Source organism: Schistocerca piceifrons, chromosome 8 (assembly GCF_021461385.2).
Source record: "Schistocerca piceifrons isolate TAMUIC-IGC-003096 chromosome 8, iqSchPice1.1, whole genome shotgun sequence".
NCBI classification, from domain to species: domain Eukaryota; kingdom Metazoa; phylum Arthropoda; class Insecta; order Orthoptera; family Acrididae; genus Schistocerca; species Schistocerca piceifrons.
Window position 1 is genome coordinate 206,870,371 of NC_060145.1, and position 24,810 is coordinate 206,895,180.

The following is a 24,810-nucleotide window of genomic DNA, read 5'->3' on the forward strand; positions in this document are numbered from 1 at the left end:
AGGAGCTGAGAAACTGCATACTTAAATTAACTACATAAATATGCTAGAAGCACACGTCATTGCTTTGAAGATCTTTACAATCAGAAGAGGTACCAGTTTTTGATCAGCTGTCAGACTTGATTGAGAACATTTTGAAAAAAGATCTGATGTATTTACTTTGCAGTTGTAAGGTATATAAGAGGATTATATTCGTAGTCTTTTAATTAACTGATAACTCTCTTCTCAAAGAACCATCTCATGGAGTATTTTTCCATGCTCTGTAAGAGGATCCATCATGCAAGGTGGACGGCAAAAGCCATTTATGTATTGAAAAAGTTTATGTTCCATGATGAAGTCGAATTTTGACCATAAGAACAAACTGCAGTTTGTTACATTTGTATTTTCCTTACCACTGTGTATGCCGAAGCATGACCTTGTGTTGCTTCTCAGGCCAAAGTACCATATTCCGATTTAGGAAATCTTTCAAAAATCAAGTTGTCAATAGTGATATCCTGAGTGTGGCCTCACTAAAACTGAAAAATCATTTACAGTTCCTGTCCCTTTTTCTATCCCCTTACTTCTTGGAATAATGAATGAAAACTATACTGAGTCATGAAGCAGAACCAACAGCTGGCAATATATAAGGATTCAAGTAGGGATGGATCAAATCCCAAAAATTATGAATAATGGGACTGAACTAAAAAATGACAATATCTTTAAATTAATTTGATTTGAGTGACAAGTTCCTTATGACAGATTCTTCACAGTGGTGTGAAAATGAAGATGTCATTAACACTCTAAACCTAGTTACTAATCTAAAAGCAGTAAATTAAACATTTGAGACAGACGTCAAGTTCATGGAGAACTGTAATAAATAATTTTAAAAAACAAGAAACAGATACTATACATAATTCAGGTTGTGTATGAGTATCCACATAAGGATCCATGGTAAATGTAAATGTCATGTGACTAGGGCCTCCCGTCGAGTACACTGTTCGCCGGGTGCAAGTGTTTCAATTTGACGCCACTGCGGTGACTTGCACGTCAATAGGGATGAAATGATGATGCTTAGGACAACACAACACCCAGTGCCTGAGCGGAGAAAATCTCTGACCCAGCCAGAAATCAAACCAGGGCCTTAGAATTGACATTCTGTCACACTGACCACTCAGCTACTGGGGGCGGACAGGATCAATAGTAAACCAGAAGACTTTATCCAATAATATTTTTTGAAGAAAATTTGATTTTCTTGTCATATTTACCTAATAACTTTAGTAAACAGTACATTTACAAGTTGTGTTGTTAAATTTAATGCAACAATGGCTTTGAAAGTTATAAAATTTTTGGTTAAAATGTTACTTCTGAAAGAAATTTTTTGAAATAAAAAGAGAAAATGATTTTATGCCATTTTAAAATTTTTCAAATGGGGAGGCACCTCAATCCTTTTCCTACTGAGCTGAAATCATTCACCACTCATCTTTTTGTACACAGAAACCAAACTAGGGTTAGCACAAAGAAAGAGCCAAACTTGAAAAATAATAGCTTCCATAGGAGTCATGTTTTACTTTCGGAAGCAATGTGAAAATCACAACTTTTATGTAAACTTTATTTCAAAACAATTAAAAAAAAAGATAGTTAGATTAAAAGTTATCTTCAAAATTGGTTGTTAACTGAAACTGATGAAAGTTAAAAGAAATCTAAGAATAAAGGCTACAACTCCCTTTATGACAGGTATGTGATCTATAGTTGATTGAAATGGTAAAGAAATAACCAGATTTCTCTGTTTGCTGCCGGAAAAAAAGTATGTGTGAGACACAAATTGATTTTTATGTAAGTTATATGGTATATAAAAGTTACAAATTACTGGCCGTGGATGGTGAATAGCGTATGCAAAGAACGAGAAGTAGAGATTTCAAGAGCAATTTGAAGAATGAGAATGAGAACAGGTGAGTGCAGTGGAAAAATAGAAGCAGGAGAAGTGGAACTGGAACAAGGAGAAACAAGGCTGACCAAATGCAAACAAGCATGTACAAGGAATGAGAACAAGGAATGAAACTGGCTGCAGTGAACGGTGAACTGATGTTCCGGTAACAAGACTGGTCACAACCAAAATGAACAGGGAACAAACATTTTGGCAAAGAGAATAGCTAAGAGCAAATTGAACACTGAACAGTCATTCCTTACAGGTTGTTCCTCAGTCTTTCAGCGCACTTTAGTGAATTATTCCTTTGGACCTGTTCATCCATGAATGCCCCATGTATACTTAGAACAGGTCATTGCAGCACCTGTGTAGTGTGGAACACGTTTACTCTGAAAGACCTTGGTTCTCTTGGGAATAAAAGGCAACACATGCCGTATTTCTGGAATCAGTTTCTCCTTGCTGAATGATTATGCCCAAAACTATTCCGCTTCCCAAGTATTGAAGCAACTTATTTCTGGTGACAATAGGCTTACCTGAACATAATTTAGTTGCAACAGCATCCACAGCTAGGATAAACTTCTTGAAAGAAAAAAGTTTTCTGCATAGATTGTTTTCCATTTTTGTTTTACTTTTACTTAGTGTAATATGACATTGTGGCTGTGCAGTCATTCTCAAGCAAATTTTAACCTGTTAACAACTTATGCCATGAGTACAGTCATATAAGTTCATAGGCAGTCCATGGTTGGCCAGGCCTGAGAGCTGTAGCCATGATATTCGGTACAGTACAAACAGAAACACATAAACAAGTCAGTTACTCTTGTGAGGGAGTAGTGAACTGTGTGCAACACAAAGTGGGCCACAATGGTGTATGTACTGTAACAATTAAAGACCCAATAGTCCATTCAGTAGACTAAGCTGAAACTTAAGTGACTTACTAACAATATGTGTGAGAACTAACCATTTCACTTGGTAATGAAGCAATGAGCAGCAAATTAGGAAGTCTCTTAACTTTCAAAATGGCCTTCACATTAGTCTTTTGAGTGGCAATATGCACCCACACATCAGTAAGGTCTTATACAGAATTTGCTTAACAAAATATCTTCCTGAGAAGATATTATTATATTTTTTGCAGTTTATTCTACTTATTAAAAAAAGAAAGAAAATTTTACGATCTGAGACAAATATTTGTCACAAAAATCTCATGCTTTGAATTAATAGAGGGAAACATTCCACATGGGAAAAATATATCTAAAAACAAAGATGATGTGACTTACCAAACGAAAGCGCTGGCACGTCGATAGACACACAAACAAACACAAACATACACACAAAATTCAAGCTTTCGCAACAAACTGTTGCCTCATCAGGAAAGAGGGAAGGAGAGGGAAAGACGAAAGGATGTGGGTTTTAAGGGAGAGGGTAAGGAGTCATTCCAACCCCGGGAGCGGAAAGACTTACCTTAGGGGGAAAAAAGGATGGGTATACACTCGCACACACACACATATCCATCCACACATATACAGACACAAGCAGACATATACAGAGGCAAAGAGTTTGGGCAGAGATGTCAGTCGAGGCGGAAGTGCAGAGGCAAAGATGTTGTTGAATGACAGGTGAGGTATGAGTGGCAGCAACTTGAAATTAGTGGAGATTGAGGCCTGGTGGATAACGGGAAGAGAGGATATATTGAAGAGCAAGTTCCCATCTCCGGAGTTCGGATAGGTTGGTGTTAGTGGGAAGTATCCAGATAACCCAGACGGTGTAACACTGTGCCAAGATGTGCTGGCCGTGCACCAAGGCACGTTTAGCCACAGGGTGATCCTCATTACCAACAAACACTGTCTGCCTGTGTCCATTCATGCGAATGGACAGTTTGTTGCTGGTCATTCCCACATAGAAAGCTTCACAGTGTAGGCAGGTCAGTTGGTAAATCACGTGGGTGCTTTCACAGGTGGCTCTGCCTTTGATCGTGTACACGTTCCGGGTTACAGGACTGGAGTAGGTGGTGGTGGGAGGGTGCATGGGACAGGTTTTACACCGGGGGCAGTTACAAGGATAGGAGCCAGAGGGTAGGGAAGGTGGTTTGGGGATTTCATAGAGATGAACTAAGAGGTTATGAAGGCTGGGTGGACGGCGGAAAGACACTCTTGGTGGAGTGGGGAGGATTTCATGAAGGATGGATCTCATTTCAGGGCAGGATTTGAGGAAGTCGTATCCCTGCTGGAGAGCCACATTCAGAGTCTGATCCAGTCCCGGAAAGTATCCTGTCACAAGTGGGGCACTTTTGTGTTTCCTCTGTGGGAGGTTCTGGGTTTGAGAGGATGAGAAAGTGGCTCTGGTTATTTGCTTCTGTACCAGGTCGGGAGGGTAGTTGCAGGATGCTAAAGCTGTTGTCAGGTTGTTGGTGTAATGGTTCTGGGATTCCGGACTGGAGCAGATTCGTTTGCCACGAAGACCTAGGCTGTAGGGAAGGGACAGTTTGATGTGGAATGGGTGGCAGCTGTCATAATGGAGGTACTGTTGCTTGTTGGTGGGTTTGATGTGGACGGACGTGTGAAGCTGGCCATGCTTTGTTATGAGTTACAGTTTATGTTTTACAACAATGAAAATAATCAGTTTTTGGCAATATAATGTAATTGGATAGATAATATATCTACTCACCAAGTGGTGGCAGAACAACTCATATACATATATATAAAAGCTATTAGGTATGCAAACTTTCGGGTCCCATGGCTCCTCCTCCTTGCAGAAGGGTTGAAGGGTAAGGAAGAAGATTGAAGGAAAAGGTCTGGAGAGGTTTAGGAAAAGGGGCAGAGTTCAGAAAAGTGACCCAGAAGCCTGGGTCAGGGGAGGCTTACTGGATGTGATGAGAAGGAAAGACCATTTATGTCTCACATCACAAATTTCAAAATATTGTAAATGGAAACAAAATACAAGACTGTATCAAAGAAAGAAATGAAATGACCAAAGAAAAACAAAGTACTATCTCACCTCAGAGGGTATATCAAAGTATGCAATGCATAGCCTAAAAATTCCCATTGGACTTGGTCCTGAAAACAGTTCTATGTCCATATCTGCCATTTCGTGAACTGATATCTTCTGAACAGAAACCTACAATGAGAAAAATTTATACCTATTGCAACATAAAGAAAGCAAATAAATTATTTCATGATAATAAGAGTTGGTGTTTGTAGACAACAGTAATTATTAGAATATAGTGATTGTTTTCAACTCGCAAAATACATTCTTTTTAATAATTTCAAAAAGGTTCTTTATATACCAAATTCAAGAAAGTGATAATTGATTAGAACGAGTCAAACTAAAACAATATCTTTACATGTCAACAGGAAAAACAATAATTAATAAATATTTGTTCTGCTCTAAGTAATTTATTTTTATCTACTCTGTCTTTTCTCCATAAAAATGACTATTCTAATATGAAACTTCCAAGAAAACTAAATAATCTACCACTGCAACAGAAATGTTATGATTGGTTTACAGTACTATATATTAACACATTTTGTTGGATAGCAATGAAATGTGAAAGTTCTAACATGTGAAACACATAATTGAAGGCAAATCAAAAAAGGAAGTGTGGCAGAAGTCCATGTAGGCTCGCACACACATATGTATCATCAAACCCATGTGGGTATATAAGCACTGACACATCGCCCAGGGATCAGTGTGGCAAGTGGATCTTTCTGACATGCAAGTGATAAATGTGGAAACATGAACTATGGTGACACTATAAATGTGTCTGAACAGAACCAACATGCTGTTATTTTTTTCATGGCTGCCGAAGGACAAACAGTGGCAGACATCCACTGGAGAATGAAGAATGTCTATGGGGCAGCATGTCTGTCAAAAACCAGTATTGTGGAATGCTGCACCAAGTTCTGTGTTGGTTGTGCTTTGCCAAGAGATGCCAGTCGATCTGGAAGGCCAGCCTAATTTAATTATCAATTGTTCTCATACAGTGGTTACACATTGTAGTGCAATGATTATGGAACAGACAAATCACTGATATTACTGCATTTAGAAAGGGTCTGTGAGCACATGCAAGTGATAAATGTGGAAACATGAACTATGGTGACACTATAAATGTGTCTGAACAGAACCAACATGCTGTTATTTTTTTCTTGGCTGCCGAAGGACAAACAGTGGCAGACATCCACTGGAGAATGAAGAATGTCTATGGGGCAGCATGTCTGTCAAAAACCAGTATTGTGGAATGCTGCATCAAGTTCTGTGTTGGTTGTGCTTTGCCAAGAGATGCCAGTCGATCTGGAAGGCCAGCCTAATCATGTAGGAGAGACTCAAACAACCCCCCGGTAGTCCTGATCTCTCCCCAGGCAATTATCACATCTTCGGCCCCCAAAAAATGGCCTTGAAGGGTTGATGAGTCCTACTGGACTAGGATGTATGGCAGACAGTTATGGACTACTTCATGCAGCTGCGTTTTACCAAAGGGGTGTCTTCAAACTGATGCATAGATGGGATGATTGCCTCACAGTTCATGTCGTTTTTGGCTCATTCACATACTGATTCTGGACTGTATGACCTTCGAACAGAAACTTTTTGATTGCCCTTTGGGTTGAAGTGGAAGTAAGTTGCAGTAGTTATGCAGAGATGAAGAGGCACACAATAGACAAGGATGCAAAGTTGCATCGCATCAGTCTTTGGACTGAACAACAACAACAACCACTACTACACAGGCTAGTATCAGCTGTCTGTACCCTGGCAGAGTCAAGATATGTTTAATACAAATATCAGATTTATGAAAAATATATGCCCCTCAGTGTAAATATTAGAATTTAATCCATACTGCAGAGTGCCCAGCCCACTGACAACTGTCAGAGATCATCCTACAGTTACCCATCTATAATATCTTGTTCTCACCTGTCCTGGTGGTCTTCTTCCTTCTGGGACCACTCATACCCCAATCTTAAGGAATCTATCTAGTTGTGATTCCAGTGCATGACCATTCCACTTAATCATTTTAGCTTTTATTTTTGTTACAGTGTCTGGTTCTTTAAATAGTTCATATGGTGGTGCTGGGTGTAGAGTCTCGAGTCACGTCACTCCATAAAAAGAATACATTAAACAGGGCATCATGTAAGAAATGTTATAAATGGGTAATCAAAGGAATTCCATGTGTTAAATGCATCTTTTGGTTGAATGAAAAATGCGCCAAGATATGCTAAAATTTACACTGATGATTTTCAGTGGTCATGTTCCAACTGTTTAGAAGAAGAAAATGCATATGTACCATTGGCAGTCCAGTCAAAAGATGAAATTATAAAAGTGTTGTTAAGTGATATATACATTGTAAAAAAAAGTGAGATGTGTTCACTGAAGGATGAAACTGAAGACCAGAAGCGCCAAGAAAATTGTAGTAGCGTGAAAACATCAGCTGTGGGCCATAACAAAGAAAATGTGCAAAATACTAATAATGGACAAAGCTGTGAAAATCAGCAAAGTGATTCAAGAAGAGAAGTAAGTGATCTGAAAAGATTACTTTTGTAACCCAGTATTTTCGGTAATAGGGACTGGCAAAACTGATATTCATTGTGTGTTCTCTCCCTGAAAATAAATGAGAACATTATTTGGTATGTTTGGCTCATTTCCAATCTTTCCTTCACACAGTGTTCACCACAAGAACTTTGACAGAAATAAAACCACAACAATTATAATAAACAGTGCAACCAAAATTTGTATATATAAAACAAAACATTTTTTGAATGAGACCACTATGAAAGAAATGTGATTCCTTTACACTGCAGACTATAATCAGAATGATTCATACACTCGTAAGTGATGTACGAAAACATTTACACCAGAAGCTAATGTTTGGGGTAACTAGCTTGGCGGACATCAACTTCAAGTTTGTGATGTCTTGATAATTCCCGTTATAATATCTCTATGCTCTCAAACCAACATGACAGTATATGTGAACCAATACAAACAGAAGACACAAATTTAAAGACACTGCTATTTCGCTACATATGGCATAGTTTTCTATTGCAGATAAACGTACTTCTAATATGTTTACATTCACATTATTGCATTTCTATTCATAAAAGTAGTGATGCATTTGGCAAAATTGCTACAATTTTTAAAAGAGTTGTTAATGAAAATTTGGCAGTTTGAAACAGATTTGATTCTGTGCAAAGTTAGTTTCTTTTATAGATCATTTCACCAAACCAAAAACTATAAGATGTCAAAGATAGTTCTCGTAATGTTGAGATCATTTTAAGAATATGCTAGTCACATGTGAACACAAACAGTAGCAGAAAGATACTTATTTTGAAAACTAACACTTCAGGCAGGGGAGGGGGAGTTTGCCTTCACAGTCTTAGATGTTATTGAATTTTGTTAAAATTCAGGAGTAAGTAAGAAACAGTTTTTTTTTTTATTTCTACAAAACATTCCTGCCCCCACAGGCCTCCAAAGACACCTTTCTGAAGATGGAAATTTCGGAAAATTTTTTAAAATGCTATATCTCTGTAACAGTTCTAGATATTTTGTTAGAGTTTTTTTTATTTGAAAGATAATTGTTTTATGATTACAATGGTATCCTCCATTTGGACAAATCTGTCAAAGTTCTTTTACTGTCACCTTTTGAATTTTTTTATAATTTACAGAAAATTTTTTTTTCCCAAAAATGTTAATCCAGAAAAGTTAGATTTTTTTTTCCGTTGATTAGTATCATGCAGTACTATTTTCTCCATAAAGGAGAGTGTTCACTTTTAAGTTGGACAGGTTTTATTTTTTTAAAAAATCATTTTTTTTAACTTTCAAGGGTAATGTATATTTTCACTGAAGTTGTTTCTAACTAATTTCTTTGTTAAATGTTTATTTCTATTGTCTTTGTTGCAGTTATTTATTTCCACTTTCATTGTTGCAGATATTTCTTACACTTTGTTCCAGTTTCTTGTCAGTTTCTTTTTCGTAGCAGTTCATTGCAGGTTTGTGTATTGTAGTTGTTCAGTGATAATTTGTTTACTGAAGAGGCTTCTAAGAAATCTGTGACCATCCAGTGACTTCTATGTTTTTGTGAGGAATTTGGTAGTTGACACAGTTGGCGTGTGTTTCATGAAAAAGGACTGTTTGAAATATCTTCTGACTGAGGCTACAGGAGAGAGAAATGTGCTGACTATTTGCATATAAAAACAAAGATGATGTGACTTACCATACGAAAGTACTGGCAGGTCGATAGGAACACAAACAGACACATACATACACACAAAATTTTAGCTTTCGCAACCAATGGTTGCTTCGTCAGGAAAGAGGGAAGGAGAGGGAAAGACGAAAGGATGTGGGTTTTAAGGGAGAGGGTAAGGAGTCATTCCAATCCCGGGAGTGGAAAGACTTACCTTAGGGGGAAAAAAGGACAGGTATACACTCGCACACACACACATATCCATCTGCACATACACAGACACAAGCAGACATTTGTAAAGGCAAACACAGATGATGTGACTTACCGAATGAAAGTGCTAGCAGGTCAATAGACACACAAACAAACACAAACATACACATGAAATTCAAGCTTTCGCAACAAACTGTTGCCTCATCAGGAAAGACGGAAGGAGAGGGAAAGACGAAAGGATGTGAGTTTTAAGGGAGAGGGTAAGGAGTCATTCCAATCCCGGGAGCGGAAAGACTTACCTTAGGGGGAAAAAAGGACGGGTATACACTCGCACACACACACATATCCATCCACACATATACAGACACAAGCAGACATATTTAAAGTTATTTGGTCTTTAAATATGTCTGCTTGTGTCTGTATATGTGTGGATGGATATGTGTGTGTGTGCGAGTGTATACCCGTCATTTTTTCCCCCTAAGGTAAGTCTTTCCGCTCCCGGGATTGGAATGACTCCTTACCCTCTCCCTTAAAACCCACATCCTTTCGTCTTTCCCTCTCCTTCCCTCTTTACTGATGAAGCAACCGTTTGTTGCGAAAGCTTGAATTTTGTGTGTATGTTTGTGTTTGTTTGTGTGTCACTCGCGCACACACACACATATCCATCCGTACATACACAGACACAAGCAGACATTTGTAAAGGCAAAGAGTTTGGGCAGAGATGTCAGTTGAGGTGGAAGTACAGAGGCAAAGATGTTGTTAAAAGACAGGTGAGGTATGAGCGAGGGCAAATTGAAATTAGCACAGATTGAGGCCTGGCAGATAACGAGAAGAGAGGATATACTGAAGGGCAAGTTCCCATCTCCGGTGTTCTGACAGGTTGGTGTTAGTGGGAAGTATCCAGATAACCCGGATGGTGTAACACTGTGCCAAGATGTGCTGGCCGTGCACCAAGGCATGTTTAGTCACAGGGTGATCCTCATTACCAACAAACACTGTCTGCCTGTGTCCATTCATGCAAATGGACAATTTGTTGCTGGTCATTCCCACATAGAAAGCTTCACAGTGTAGGCAGGTCAGTTGGTAAATCACGTGGGTGCTTTCACAGGTGGCTCTGCCTTTGATCGTGTACACCTTCCGGGTTACAGGACTGGAGCAGGTGGTGGTGGGAGGGTGCATGGGACAGGTTTTACACTAGCTGCTTCCCACTGGTTTTAACGTCATTATTTCTTCGTCAGACAATTGTTAGCCTCATTTTCACAATCTGCCACCACAAAACCACTCCTTTTAATACATTTACACACAGTTTTTTCGAAATTTTCCCGAATTGCTCCACCCTTTAACGTGTTTTGGCGGCAACACAACCACCTAACCTTTGTGCACATCGTTGTCTACCAACCCAAGTTCACCACAGGATCAACATAGCCCAGCTATAACCAACCTTTTTGCTTTTTTTCACACCAGATCTGCAGTTGCTTTCCAGTTCACCTGTATATCTCCCCATATATTTTTATTTTCATTTCAGTCTCATGTTACACTTTCCACCTTCTAATACCATGTCACCCTCACACCATCCCCACAACGACCCCATTAAGTTTTATTTACATTCCCTCCGCAAACATGCCTTCACCCTAGCCAGATTACACTCCCATATTTTATTTTCTCAGGCTTGTCTGACATTTGGCATTACCCCCAAAGGCCTCACACTTAAAGTTCCCATCTCTGGCTGTAACCCTTCTTTCCATCAGTCCCTATACCAGTTCCAAACTGAACAATCCATTGCCCTCACCCACCTAATCCTTCACCTACACATCAACTCAGCCAATTAACACACCCGTCAACTCCTATCCTTAATAAAAGTCCTCAGTCTTTCCTCTCTCACATCCACACCGGCTGTTCAGAACATCCTCCTACAGGCCAACCGTAAATTAGAACAGCATGCCACCCTCCACCTCAAAAAGCTATCCAATCTCCTGGTTTCCCACCTCCGGAAAGGCAACTCACTCACCCCTCACAACCTTTCCAGCAAACCTCAACCTCCTCTCATTGCACACAGACCCAGTCTCTCCCATCTACTCAATCTCTCACTTCCAGCTCCACTCCCCCCAAAACCTCAAAATTCCAATCAACACAATCTGGAACCACAACACCCTAATTCAGTAGTTAACCTTTCCTCCAAACCTCTCTCCCAATTCGAAACCTCTGTCCTATCCAAAGGCCTCACCTTCAGCCCCACTCCCAGATTCAACCAAACAGCCCTCGTCAAAGATTTACTGTCCTACACCCATACTCTCTGCTGGAAATATCACTTTGCCACGAAGAAAAATGATCCTAATCCTACTCCTAATGATCCAACTCCCCAAGACACTATCCAAATTGAACCCTGCCTGGAACAGTTCCGTCCTCCGTCACAGCGGGACCCACCTCCTTTTCCTCAAAATCACCCTCTCCAAACTTTCCAGGAATTTCTGACTTCCAGCCTTGCCTCTCAATCCTTCTTAAAAAACCTTAATCCTACTCCCAACATCACCACTGCTGAAGCCCAGGCTATCCGTGGTCTGAAGGCTGACTGATCCATCGTCATTCTTCCGGCGGACAGGGGTTCCATGACTGTGGTACTTGATCGTCGGGTGTATGTGGCTGAAGGACTGTGTCAGCTTTCAGACAACACTACATACAAAGTTTGCCAAGGTAATCCCATTCCTGATGTCCAGGCAGAGCTTCAAGGAATCCTCAGAACCTTAGGCCCCCTACAAAACCTTTCACCTGACTCCATCAACCTCCTGACCCCACCAACACCCCGCACCCCTACGTTCTTCCTAAAATTCACAAATCCAATCATCCCGGCCGTCCCATTGTAGCTGGTTACCAAGCCCCCACAGAACGTATCTCTGCCTACATAGATCAACACCTTCAACCCATTACATGCAGTCTCCCATCCGTCATCAAAGACACCAACCACTTTCTCGAACGCCTGGAATCCTTACCCAGTCTGTTACCCCCAGAAACCATCCTTGAAACATTGATGCCACTTCCTTATACACAAATAAGCCGCACGTCCAGGGCCTCGCTGCAATGCAGCACTTCCTTTCACGCCGATCACCTACCACCCTACCTAAAACTTCTTTCCTCATTACCTTAGCCAGCTTCATCCTGACCCACAACTTCTTCACTTTCGAAGGCCAGACATACCAACAATTAAAGGGAACAGCCATGGGTGCCAGGATGGCCCCCTCGTACGCCAACCTATTCATGGGTCACTTAGAGGAAGCCTTCTTGGTTACCCAGGCCTGCCAACCCAAAGTTTGGTACAGATTTATTGATGACATTTTCATGATCTGGACTCACAGTGAAGAAGAACTCCAGAATTTCCTCTCCAACCTCAACTCCTTTTGTTCCATTAGATTCACCTGGTCCTACTCTAAATCCCATGCCACTTTCCTTGACGTTGACCTCCACCTGTCCAATGGCCAGCTTCACAGGTCCGTCCACATCAAACCCACCAACAAGCAACAGTACCTCCATTATGACAGCTGCCACCCATTCCACATCAAACGGTCCCTTCCCTACAGCCTAGGTCTTCGTGGCAAACGAATCTGCTCCAGTCTGGAATCCCTGAACCATTACACCAACAACCTGAAAACAGCTTTCGCATCCCGCAACTACCCTCCCGACCTGGTACAGAAGCAAATAACCAGAGCCACTTCCTCATCTCCTCAAACCAAGAACCTCCCACAGAAGAACCTCAAAAGTGCCCCACTTGTGACAGGACACTTTCCGGGACTGGATCAGACTCTGAATGTGGATCTCCAGCAGGGATACGACTTCCTCAAATCCTGCCCTGAAATGAGATCCATCCTTCATGAAATCCTCCCCACTCCACCAAGAGTGTCTTTCCACCGTCCACCTAACCTTCGTAACCTCTTAGTTCATCCCTATGAAATCCCCAAACCACCTTCCCTACCCTCTGGCTCCACCCTTGTAACCGCCCCCGGTGTAAAACCTGTCCCATGCACCCTCCCACCACCACCTACTCCAGTCCTGTAACCCGGAACGTGTACACGATCAAAGGTAGAGCCACGTGTGAAAGCACCGACGTGATTTACCAACTAACCTGCCTACACTGTGAAGCTTTCTATGTGGGAATGACCAGCAACAAACTGTCCATTCGCATGAATGGACACAGGCAGACAGTGTTTGTTGGTAATGAGGATCACCCTGTGGCTAAACATGCCTTGGTGCACAGCCAGCACATCTTGGCACAGTGTTACACCATCCGGGTTATCTGGATACTTCCCACTAACACCAACCTGTCAGAAGTCCGGAGATGGGAACTTGCTCTTCAGTATATCCTCTCTTCTCGTTATCCGCCAGGCCTCAATCTCCGCTAATTTCAATTTGCTGCCGCTCATACCTCACCTGTCTTTCAACAACATCCTTGCCTCTGTACTTCCGCCTCAACTGACATCTCTGCCCAAACTCTTTGCCTTTACAAATGTCTGCTTGTGTCTGTGTATGTACGAATGGATATGTGTGTGTGTGCGAGTGTATACCTGTCCTTTTTCTTCCCTCTTTCCTGATGAAGCAACCGTTTGTTGCGAAAGCTTGAATTTTGTGTGTATGTTTGTGTTTGTTTGTGTGTCTATCAACCTACCAGCACTTTCGTTTGGTAAGTCACATCATCTTTGATGACTCTGTTCCAAAGTGAAGATGTTTCCAGTGACAACTTTTTGTGTTCTAAATGTTTTGACAGAATAACAACAATGATAGTATCTGTACTAGATGAAGCCTCCTATGGTGCAGATGATGTAAATTTTGCATCAACAGACGAAAAATTAAATACCCTGAATCATTCAACTACAGAAGTAGGTGTTAGTCCTCTTAACAAATTCTGGTAAGTGAAGTTAAGTCATAAACTCTACGCATCAAAAAAGCACAGAGGAATTACTAAAGCAATTGATGAATACACTACAGCAAAACTGAACACCGTCTTCAAACTAGAAATCCATATTCAGAAGAAAATGAACAAAAGCACTCTTGCACCTCTTGCCAGGAATTTTTTACAAATATCAATTCAGCTGCTGAATATTGTGCATCCTACAGTGAAAAGGTGCAAGTTTTGGTTGTTGTTCCAGAGACATTATCAAAGAAAGCAATTTTGAACCATGTTCCATCAGTATCCCTCCCCTCCTGAACCATGGACCTTGACATTGGTGGGGAGGCTTGCGTGCCTCAGCAATACAGATAGCCGTACCGTAGGTGTAACCACAACAGAGGAGTATCTGTTGAGAGGCTAGACAAACGTGTGGTCCCTGTAGAGGGGCAGCAGCCTTTTCAGTATTGCAGGGGCATCTGTCTGGATGACTGACTGATCTGGCCTTGTAACACTAACCAAAACAGCCTTGCTGTGCTGGTACTGCAAATGGCTGAAAGCAAGGGGAAACTACAGCCGTAATTTTTCCTGAGGGCATGCAGCTTTACTGTATGGTCGAATTATGACTGTGTCCTCTTGGGTAAAATATTCTGGAGGTAAAATAGTCCCCCATTCAGATTTCCAGGCAAGAGACTACTCAGGAGGACATCGTTATCAGGAGAAAGAAAACTGGCATTCTACAGATTGGTGCATGGAATATCAGATGCCTTAATCGGGCAGGTAGGTTAGAAAATTTAAAAAGGGAGATGGATAGGTTAAAGTTATATATAGTGGGAATTGGTGAAGTTCGGTGGCAGGAGGAACAAGATTATTGATCAGGTGAATAGAGGGTTATAAATACAAAATCAAATAAGGGTAATGCAGGAGTAGGTTTAATAATGAATAAAAAAAAAAAAAAAAAAAGGAATGCGGGTAAGCTACTACAAACAGCATAGCGAATGCATTATTGCGGCCAAGATAGTCACGAAGCCCATGACTACCACAGTAGAACAAGTTTGTATGCCAACTAGCTCCGAATATGATGAAGAGATTGATGAAATGTATGATGAGGTAAAAGAAATTATTCAGATAGTGAAGGGACTGGAATCGATAGTAGGAAAAGGAAGAGAAGGAAACATAGTGCATGAATATGGAATGGGGGTAAGGAATGAAAGAGGAAGCTGCCTGGTAGAACTTTGCACAGAGCATAACTTAATCATAGCTAACAGCTGGTTAAAGAATCATGAAAGAAAGTTGTATACATGGAAGATGCTTGGATATGCCGAAAAGTTTAAGACAGATTGTATATTGGTAAGACTGAGATTTAGGAAACAGGTTTTAAATTGTAAGGCATTTCCAGGTGCAGATGTGGACTCTGACCACAATCTATTGGTTATGAACTGTAGATTAAAAGTGAAGAAACTGCAAAAAGATGGGAATTTGAGGAGATGGGACCTGTATACACTGACAGAGCCGAAGGTTGTAGAGAGCTTCAGGAAATGCATTAGGGAATGATTGACAAGAATGGGGGAAAGAAATACAGTAGCTTTGAGAGATGACATAGTGAAGGCAGGAGAGGCTCAAGTGGGTAAAAAGAAAAGGGCTAGTAAAAATCCTTGGGTAAAAGAAGAGATATTGAATTTAATTGACGAAAGGAGAAAATATAAAAATGCAGTAAATGAAGCAGGAAATAAGGAATACAAACATCTCAAAACAGAGGTCGACAGGAAGTGTAAAATGGCTAAGCAGGGATGGCTAGAGGACAAATGTAAGGACGTAGAGGCCTATCTCACTATGGGTAAGATAGATACTGCCTACAGGAAAATTAAAGAGACCTTTGGAGAAAAGAGAACCACTTGTATGAATATCAAGAGCTCAGATGGAAACCCTGTTCTAAGCAAAGAAGGGAAAGCAAATAGGTGGAAGGAGTGTACAGAGGGTCTATACAAGGGTGATTTACTTGAGGACAATATTATGGAAATGGAAGAGGATGTAGAGGAAGATGAATTGGGAGATATGATGCTGCATGGAGAGTTTGACAGAGCCCTGAAAGACCTAAGTTGAAACAAGGCCCTGGGAGTAGACAACAATCCATTAGAACTACTGATAGCCTTGGGAAGCCAGCCCTGACAAAACTCTACCATCTGGTGAGCAAGATGTATGAGACAGGAGAAATACCCTCAGACTTCAAGAAGAATATAATAATTCCACTCCCAAAGAAAGCAGAGGTTGACAGATGTGAAAATTACCGAACTATCAGTTTAATAAGTCATGGCAGCAAAATACTAACACGAATTCTTTACAGATGAATGGAATAACTGGTAGAAGCCAACCTCGGGGAAGATTAGTTTGGATTCTGTGGAAATGTTGGAACATGCGAAGCAATACTGACCCTATGCCTTATCCTGGAAGATAGATTAAGGAAAGGAAAACCTATGTTTCTAGCATGTGCAGACTTAGAGATTTGACAATACTGACTGGAATACTTTCTTTCAAATTCTGGAGGTGGTAGGCGTCAAATACAGGGAGCAAAAGGCTCTTTACAGTTTGTACAGAAATCAGATGGCAGTTATAAGAGTCGAGGGGCATGAAAGGGAAGCAGTGGTTGGGAAAGGGGGTGAGACAGGGTTGTAGCCTAACTCTGATGTTATTCAATCTGTATATCGAGCAAGCAGTAAAGTAAACAAAAGAAAAATTTGGAGTAGGAATTAAAATCCATGGAGAAGAAATAAAAACTTTGAGGTTCACTGATGACACTGTAATTCTGTCAGAGACAGCAAAGGACTTGGAAGAGCAGTTGAACGGAATGGACAGTGTCTTGAAGGGAGGATATAGGATGAACATCAACAAAAGCAAAACGAGGATAATGGAATGTAGTCGAATTAAGTCGGGTGATGCTGAGGGAATTAGATTAGGAAATGAGACACTTAAATTAGTAAAGGAGTTTTGCTATTTGGGGAGCAAAGTAACTGATGATGGTCGAAGTAGAGAGGATATAAAATGTAGACTGGCAATGGCAAGGAAGGCGTTTCTGAAGAAGAGAAATTTGTTAACATCAAGTATAGATTTAAGTGTCCGAAAGTCGTTTATGAAAGTATTTGTATGCAGTGTAGTCATGTATGGAAGTGAGATGTGGACGGTAAATAGTTTAGACAAGAAGAGAATAGAAGCTTTCAAAATGTAGTGCTACAGAAGAATGCTGAAGATTAGATGGGTAGATCATGTAACTAATGAGGAGGTATTTAATAGAATTGGGGAGAAGAGAAATTTATGGCACTTCTTGACTAGAAGAAGGGATCAGTTGGTAGGACATGTTCTGAGGCATCAAGGGATCACCAATTTAGTATTGGAGGGCAGTGTGGAGGGTAAAAATCGTAGAGGGAGACCAAGAGATGAATACACTAAGCAGATTCAGAAGGATGTAGGCTGCAGTAGGTACTGGGAATTGAAGAAGCTTGCACAGGATAGAGTAGCACAGAGAGCTGCATCAAAGCAGTCCCTGGACTGAAGACCACAACAACAATAACCATCAATATCAAAGTACATTGTAGACAAATCAAGAAATGTGAGGTCTGTAATATGAGTATTTGGAAGATCAGATCCGTATTATGGTCATCCTGTAGAAGCAGCTCACGTTCAAATAGTGCAGTCATTTTATCTGGAAGATAAATGGGACTGTTCTTGCCAGAGTGCCAACAAAAAAGACATTATAACTGTAAATGTCGAAGGTCAAAAAGTTGTGAAAGTGAAGAGGTACATGACATGCAGTATTAAATAAACTTTTGCAATTTATATGAGCAACAATACAACTTCACATATTGGAAGATCAAAATTTTATGCACTAGGACCTAAGTGGGTAGTTCCACACCCACCAAGAGATGTCTGTTTATGTGTGTAGTGCGCAAATTGTTAACTTTGTGTGGCATCTTTCAAGAACTTACTGGAGCACATGACATATGACACCTTGGTTGGGCATGTGAAGGGGGTTGCTTGTGGTGTCTATGACTGTGACTGGTGGATTGCTGAGATTATAGACACCAGTTATGAGTTAAATGAAATTGTAGTGAACTTTATACAACCACATGGACCAGCTGCTGGATATAGGTTTCCAGCTGAAGGACAGCAACAATGCCATCAGTGCTCACTTCCTGTTCATAATGTTTTGAAGATTGTTTGTGCTCCAGTTCCTATTGGTTCAACAGGAAGGCATCGCTCTATATCAAAGGAAGATACTGAAGCAGTGAAACACATTTTTAGTTCATTGACAGGCTAATTTCAGTACAAAACAGAGTGCACAGAAGTTGTATAAATTTAAACCTTTAAGTATTTGAACCTTTCACATACATTTTGGAACCATTTAAAATACTTGAAAAATGACACTCTTATTCATCTTTCAAAACTAAAATTATGTTAAATAAGGCTGGGTTTTGATTTCCATGGATGGACTGACAAGTACTTGAAGGTGCCGTTCGACTGCTGTGTGTACCTTCTTCATACGCAAACTTCACACCTGCACACACAGACAGGTGACGCACAGTAGATAGGGTTCCTTTCCCCCACTCACAACTAAAATATCACGTGTTCAAGACGGTGGAAGGCTGAGTGGTTCTATAGAATTTACGCTGAAATTCTCAAAGCACTACATATTCTCCCCCCACCCCCTCTCTCCCAGATCTAACACGCAATATTTTATAAAATCATTATGTACATCACACATGATAACATTTTACTTTTCTTCTACATGTTTATATACTGTTTTTTTCAACTACAGTTCTATGTACTCTCTTAATCAGGTGTGTGCTTACAGTCTTTTTACTGTTTTCTTACACTACTTTGTTTAGACATGAGCATTTGTTCGTGGTTTAGTAAGCTTGACTAGTATTTAGGAATCGTGAGACTACTTATTTATTTCCAATCATAAACTTTAGATGTTCATGACACCTGAGTATTGTACTTTCTGTTTTGTACTACCTTTCCTAAGTATGTACTAATTGTAGTATTTTTGTGTAGTTTGGAGGAACTCTGGGCAAAATCAAAGTGTTCTTTTGACACTTGTAAACTTCCATAAAATGTAATAAGGCTAGTTGTGCATAGAATTTAAACTTTCCAAAATAATCCCTACAAAATTTTGTGACTTTTGTCACGATACTGTGATTCTCTAGGATTGTTTTTTATTTGACTATCATATCCGGTTTACTAAGATATAAGGTTACAGGATAGTTTAAGATTGTAGGAATAAATGACAGAATAGTTTAAGATTTTAAAGGAATTCAGTGCAGGAAAACTATTTTGGAAGAAACACAGGAAACAACTCGGGATCCGACAGTCATCACTACACCCGTTAACTCAGAATGTTAACATCCCTGAGGGATAAATAACTTTACGTCCTTTACATTATACTTTCCCTTCTCTGTCCAGTTGCAGGATCCACTAAAAATAATGTCTTGGAATGGATTACCGTTTGTACTCGGTAAGGTCCTTCATATTTTTGTAAAAATTTGTGGGTCTCTTTCTTTAGCGTCGAGCTTTGAAGATGTTGTTTTATGAGGACTAGGTCATCAACTTGGTATTGCGGTACCACACCCTTTTCATTATGTTTACTTAATCTTTGTTGTGCCTTTTCAACTAAGTTCTTCGAAACAATTTCCTGATCCAGTTCGTAATTGACAATAGGTTGTTCACGCCAATTAAAACATTTAATCAGAGGTTCTCCTACCAAGGGTTTGATTATTACTTTTAATGGTGTCAAACTAGTCAATAAATGTGGTAAGTCATTTAGAATAAGTTCAAAGTCTTTGATTTTCATTGCCCACAAAGTATGTTTCTCATGGCAGTAGGTATGGCATAGCTTTCCAATTTCCTTCATTACTAGTTCACATGGATTCGAGGACGGGTTATAGTCGGATATTAAAACTTGACGAATGACTTCCCATGCTAGAAATTCTTTAAATGTGTTACTCATGAATTGTGGGCCATTATCCGTAAGAAACTGTTTTCGTTTACGTACTTCCAGAAAGTATTATTGTAAACAGTGTATAACTGTTTGTGTATTGGCTCCTTTGATTGGATATAGTTTAACATATTTTGGCGAAGACTCTATGATGACCAAAATGTATGACACTCCTCCCTTTCCTTTTGGAACTGGTCCAAAAAAATCGGATACATTTTGTACTTCACATGAGTATCATTCTCTTTCACTTTCTGGCAAATTTCACAAGTTCTTATCAAAGAAGCTATTTTATGCCCTGTTGTTGTTGTAGTCTTCAGTCCTGAGACTGGTTTGATGCAGCTCTCCATGTTACCCCATCCTGTGCAAGCTTCTTCATCTCCCAGTACTTACTGCAACCTACATCCTTCTGAATCTGCTTTGTGTATTCATCTCTTGGCCTTCCTCTATGATTTTTACTCTCCAAGCAGTCCTCCAATGCTAAATTTGTGATCCCTTGATGCCTCAGAACATGTCCTACCAACCAGTCCCTTCTTCTTGTCAAGTTGTGCCACAAACTCCTCTTCTCCCCAACCCTATTCAATACCTCCTCATTAGTTATGTGATCTACCCATCTAATCTTCAGCATTCTTCTGTAGCACCACATTTCAAAAGCTTCTATTCTCTTCTTGTCCAAACTAATTATCGTCCATGTTTCACTTCCACACATGGCTACACTCCAAACAAATACTTTCAGAAACGACTTCCTGACACTTAAATCTATACTCGATGTTAACAAATTTATCTTCTTCAGAAACGCTTTCCTTGCCACTGCCATTCTACATTTTATATCTTCTCTACTTCACCCATCATCAGTTATTTTGCTCCCCAAATAGCAAAACTTCTTTACTACTTTAATTGCCTCATTTCCTAATCTAATTCTCTCAGCATCACCCGACTATTCGACTACATTCCACTATCCACGTTTTGCTTTTGTTGATGTTCATCCTATATCCTCCCTTCAAGACACTGTCCATTCCGTTCAACTGCTCTTCCAAGTCCTTTGCTGTCTCTGACAGAATTACAATGTCATCGGTGAACCTCAAACTTTTTATTTCTTCTCCACGAATTTTAATACCTACTCCAAATTTTTCTTTTGTTTCCTTTACTGCTTGCTTGATACACAGATTGAATAATATCGGGAACAGGTTACAACCCTGTCTCACTCCCTTACCAACCACTGCTTCCCTTTCATGTCCCTCAACTCTTATAACTGCCATCTGGTTTCTGTACAAATTGTAAATAGCCTTTCGCTCCCTGTATTTTACCCCTGCCACCTTTAGAATTTGAAAGAGAGTACTCCAGTCAGCATTGTCAAATGCTAGAAATGTAGGTTTGCCTTTCCTTAATCTTTCTTCTAAGATAAGTCGTAAGGCCAGTATTGCCTCACGTGTTCCAATATTTCTATGGAATCCAAACTGGTCTTCCCCGAGGTTGGCTTCTACCAGTTTTCCATTCTTCTACAAAAAGTTTGTGTTAGTATTTTGCAGCTGTGACTTATTAAACTGATAGTTTGGTAATTTTCACATCTGTCAACACCTGCTTTCTTTGGGATTGGAATTATTATATTCTTCTTGAAGTCTGAGGGTATTTCACCTGTCTCATACATCTTGCTCACCAGATGGTAGAGTTGTGTCAGGACTGGCTCTCCCAAGGCCTTCAGTAGTTCTAATGGAATGTTGTCTACTCCCGGGGCCTTGTTTCGACTCAGGTCTTTCAGTGCTCTGTCAAACTCTTCACGCAGTATCGTATCTCCCATTTCGTCTTCATCTACATTCTCTTCCATTTCCATAATATTGTCCTCAAGTACATCGCCCTTGCACAGACCCTCTATATACTCCTTCCACCTTTCTGCTTTCCCTTCTTTGCTTATTACTGGATTTCCATCTGAGCTCTTGACATTCATGCAAGTGGTTCTCTTTTCTCCAAAGGGCTCTTTAACTTTCCTGTAGGCAGTATCTATCTTATCCCTAGTGAGATAAGTCTCTACATCCTTACATTTGTCCTCTAGCCATGCCTGCTTAGCCATTTTGCACTTCCTGTTGATCTCATTTTTGAGATGTTTGTATTCCTTTTTGCCTGCTTCATTTACTGCATTTTTATATTTTCTCCTTTCATCAATTAAATTCAATATTTCTTCTGTCACCCAAGGATTTCTACTAGCTCTCGTCTCTTTACCTACTTGATCCTCTGCTGCTACCTTCACTACTTCATCCCTCAAAGCTACCCATTCTTCTTCTACTGTATTTCTTTCCCCAATCCTTGTCAATTGTTCCCTTATGCTCTCCCTGAAACTCTGAACAACCTCTGGTTCTTTCAGTTTATCCAGGTCCCATCTCCTTCAATGCCCACCTTTTTGCAGTTTCTTTAGTTTTAATGTATAGTTCATAACCAATAGATTGTGGTCAGAGTCCACATCTGCCCCTGGAAATGTCTTATAATTTAAAACCAAGTTCCTAAATCTCTGTCTTACCATTATATAATCCATCTGATACCTTCTAGTATCTCCAAGATTGTTCCATGTATACAACCTTCTTTTATGTTTCTTGAACCAAGTGTTAGCTATGATTAAGTTATGCTCTGTGCAAAATTCTACCAGACGGCTTCCTCTTTCATTTCTTACCCCCAATCCATATTCACCTATGTTTCCTTCTCTTCCTTTTCCTACTCCCGAATTCGAGTCATCCATGACTATTAAATTTTCATTTCCTTTCACTGCCTGAATAATTTCTTTTATATCATCATACATTTCATCGATTTCTTCATCATCTGCAGAGATAGTTGGCATATAAACTTGTACTACTGTAGTAGGCATGGGCTTCGTGTCTATCTTGGCCACAATAATGTGTTCACTATGCTGTTTGTAGTAGTTTACCTGCACTCCTATTTTTTTTATTCATTATTAAACCTACTCCTGCATTACCCCAATTTGATTTTGTATTTATAACCCTGTATTCACCTGACCAATAGTCTTGTTCCTCCTGCCACCGAACTTCACTAATTCCCACTATATCTAACTTTAACCTATTCATCTCCCTCTTTAAATTTTCTAACCTACCTGGCCAATTAAGGGATCTGACATTCCATGCTCCAATCCGTAGAACACTAGTTTTCTTTCTTCTGATAACGACGTCCTCTTGAGTAGTCCCCGCCCGGAGATCCGAATGGGGGACTGTACAGCAAGGCTGTTTTGGTTAGTGTTACAAGGCCAGATCAGTCAATCATCCAGACTGTTGCCCCTGCAACTACTGAAAAGGCTGCTTCCCCTCTTCAGGAACCACACGTTTGTCTAGCCTCTCAACAGATACCCCTCCGTTGTGGTTGCATCTACGGTACGGCCATCTGTATTGCTGAGGCACGAAAGCCTCCCCATCAACAGCAAGGTCCATGATTCATGCCCTAGCTTCTTAAAATAATAAAACTTATTCATATGGGCTATACACTTTTTGTTTCTGAAGTGTCCATATCCTGTATGAACGTACCACACAAGTGTGTCTTCCATTACTTTCGGAATGCATAAACGCCAACATTGCAATGTTACGCTGTCTCCCCACCAACAGCAAGGTCCATGGTTCATGCCCTAGCTTCATAAAATAATAAAACTTATTCATATGGGCTATAAACCTTTTAATTCCGAAGTGTCCATATCCTGTATGAACGTGCCACACAAGTGTGTCTTCCATTACTTTTGGAATGCAAAAACGCCATCATTGCAATGTTACACTGTCTCTCCAAAACAAATTAGGACCCATTATTTTCCATTTTCCCACTGGATTAGGAGGTAAGGAATTCCAGATACAGATAGGAAACATTTCTGTAAAATAGGGATCATGATGGATATTTTCTGTTATTGTTTGAGCCATCTCTTGTACCCTGATGTTTGAATATTCTACTGACATAAAATTGATTGCAAAAATAACACTGGGTCCTTCTGTATGTTTTAACTCTTCCATTCCTATGGGTAACCTAGACAAAGCATCCAGTACAATATTCTCAGAACCTTTTATATGTATGGTATTTGAATATCACATTCCTGTAGGAAAAGCATCCATCGCATTAACATACTGTGCAACAATCGGATTAGAATGGATAGAGCTTGATGATTAGTATAAACATTTCTGACCCCCATACTAGTGTCTGAAATTTTTGGATACTCCATACAATCACCAATAGTTCTTTTTCAGTAGCTGTGTAATTCAGTTCATGCTTATTTAGACTATGGCTAGCACAAGTTATGGTTTGGTGTTCTACACTATTTAGATCCCACTCTCCTTGGAAAAGTTCTGCAGCAATACCGTAATCAGATGCGTCTGTTGAAATTTTGAATGGTTCGCCTATAACCAGTTGATGTAATATGGGTGATTCAACAAGTGCACTTTTGACCTTTTCAAACGCATCATTTGCTTCTTGATCTCAAATCCATGGTACTCCCTTCCTTAATAAACATAAAATTTTCGGGTCATTTAGTTTGTGGCCTCGTATATACCATCGATAGTATCTAGCCATTCCTATAAAACCCTTCAACTGTCTTATATTTCTTGGGTGTGGAAACACTTTAATAGCTTTAATGCATTCAGGGTCCAGTTTAGTTCCCTGCACTACTACAATATGACCTAAAAACTTAAGCTCTTGGCGTGCAA

General features: G+C 40.0%; 1 protein-coding gene across 6 annotated transcripts in view; it reads right to left on the reverse strand.

The window, feature by feature from the left end:
- The window catches only part of LOC124711403 (DNA ligase 4), a 296,581-nt gene that overhangs the window by 33,695 nt on the left and 238,076 nt on the right, over positions 1-24,810 (reverse strand). For all 6 annotated transcript variants that reach the window (XM_047241458.1, XM_047241460.1, XM_047241461.1 and 3 more), the window contains one exon: positions 4,892-5,011. In XM_047241458.1, coding sequence (XP_047097414.1) covers positions 4,892-5,011 — 120 coding nt within the window. The remainder of the gene's footprint in view (positions 1-4,891; positions 5,012-24,810) is intronic.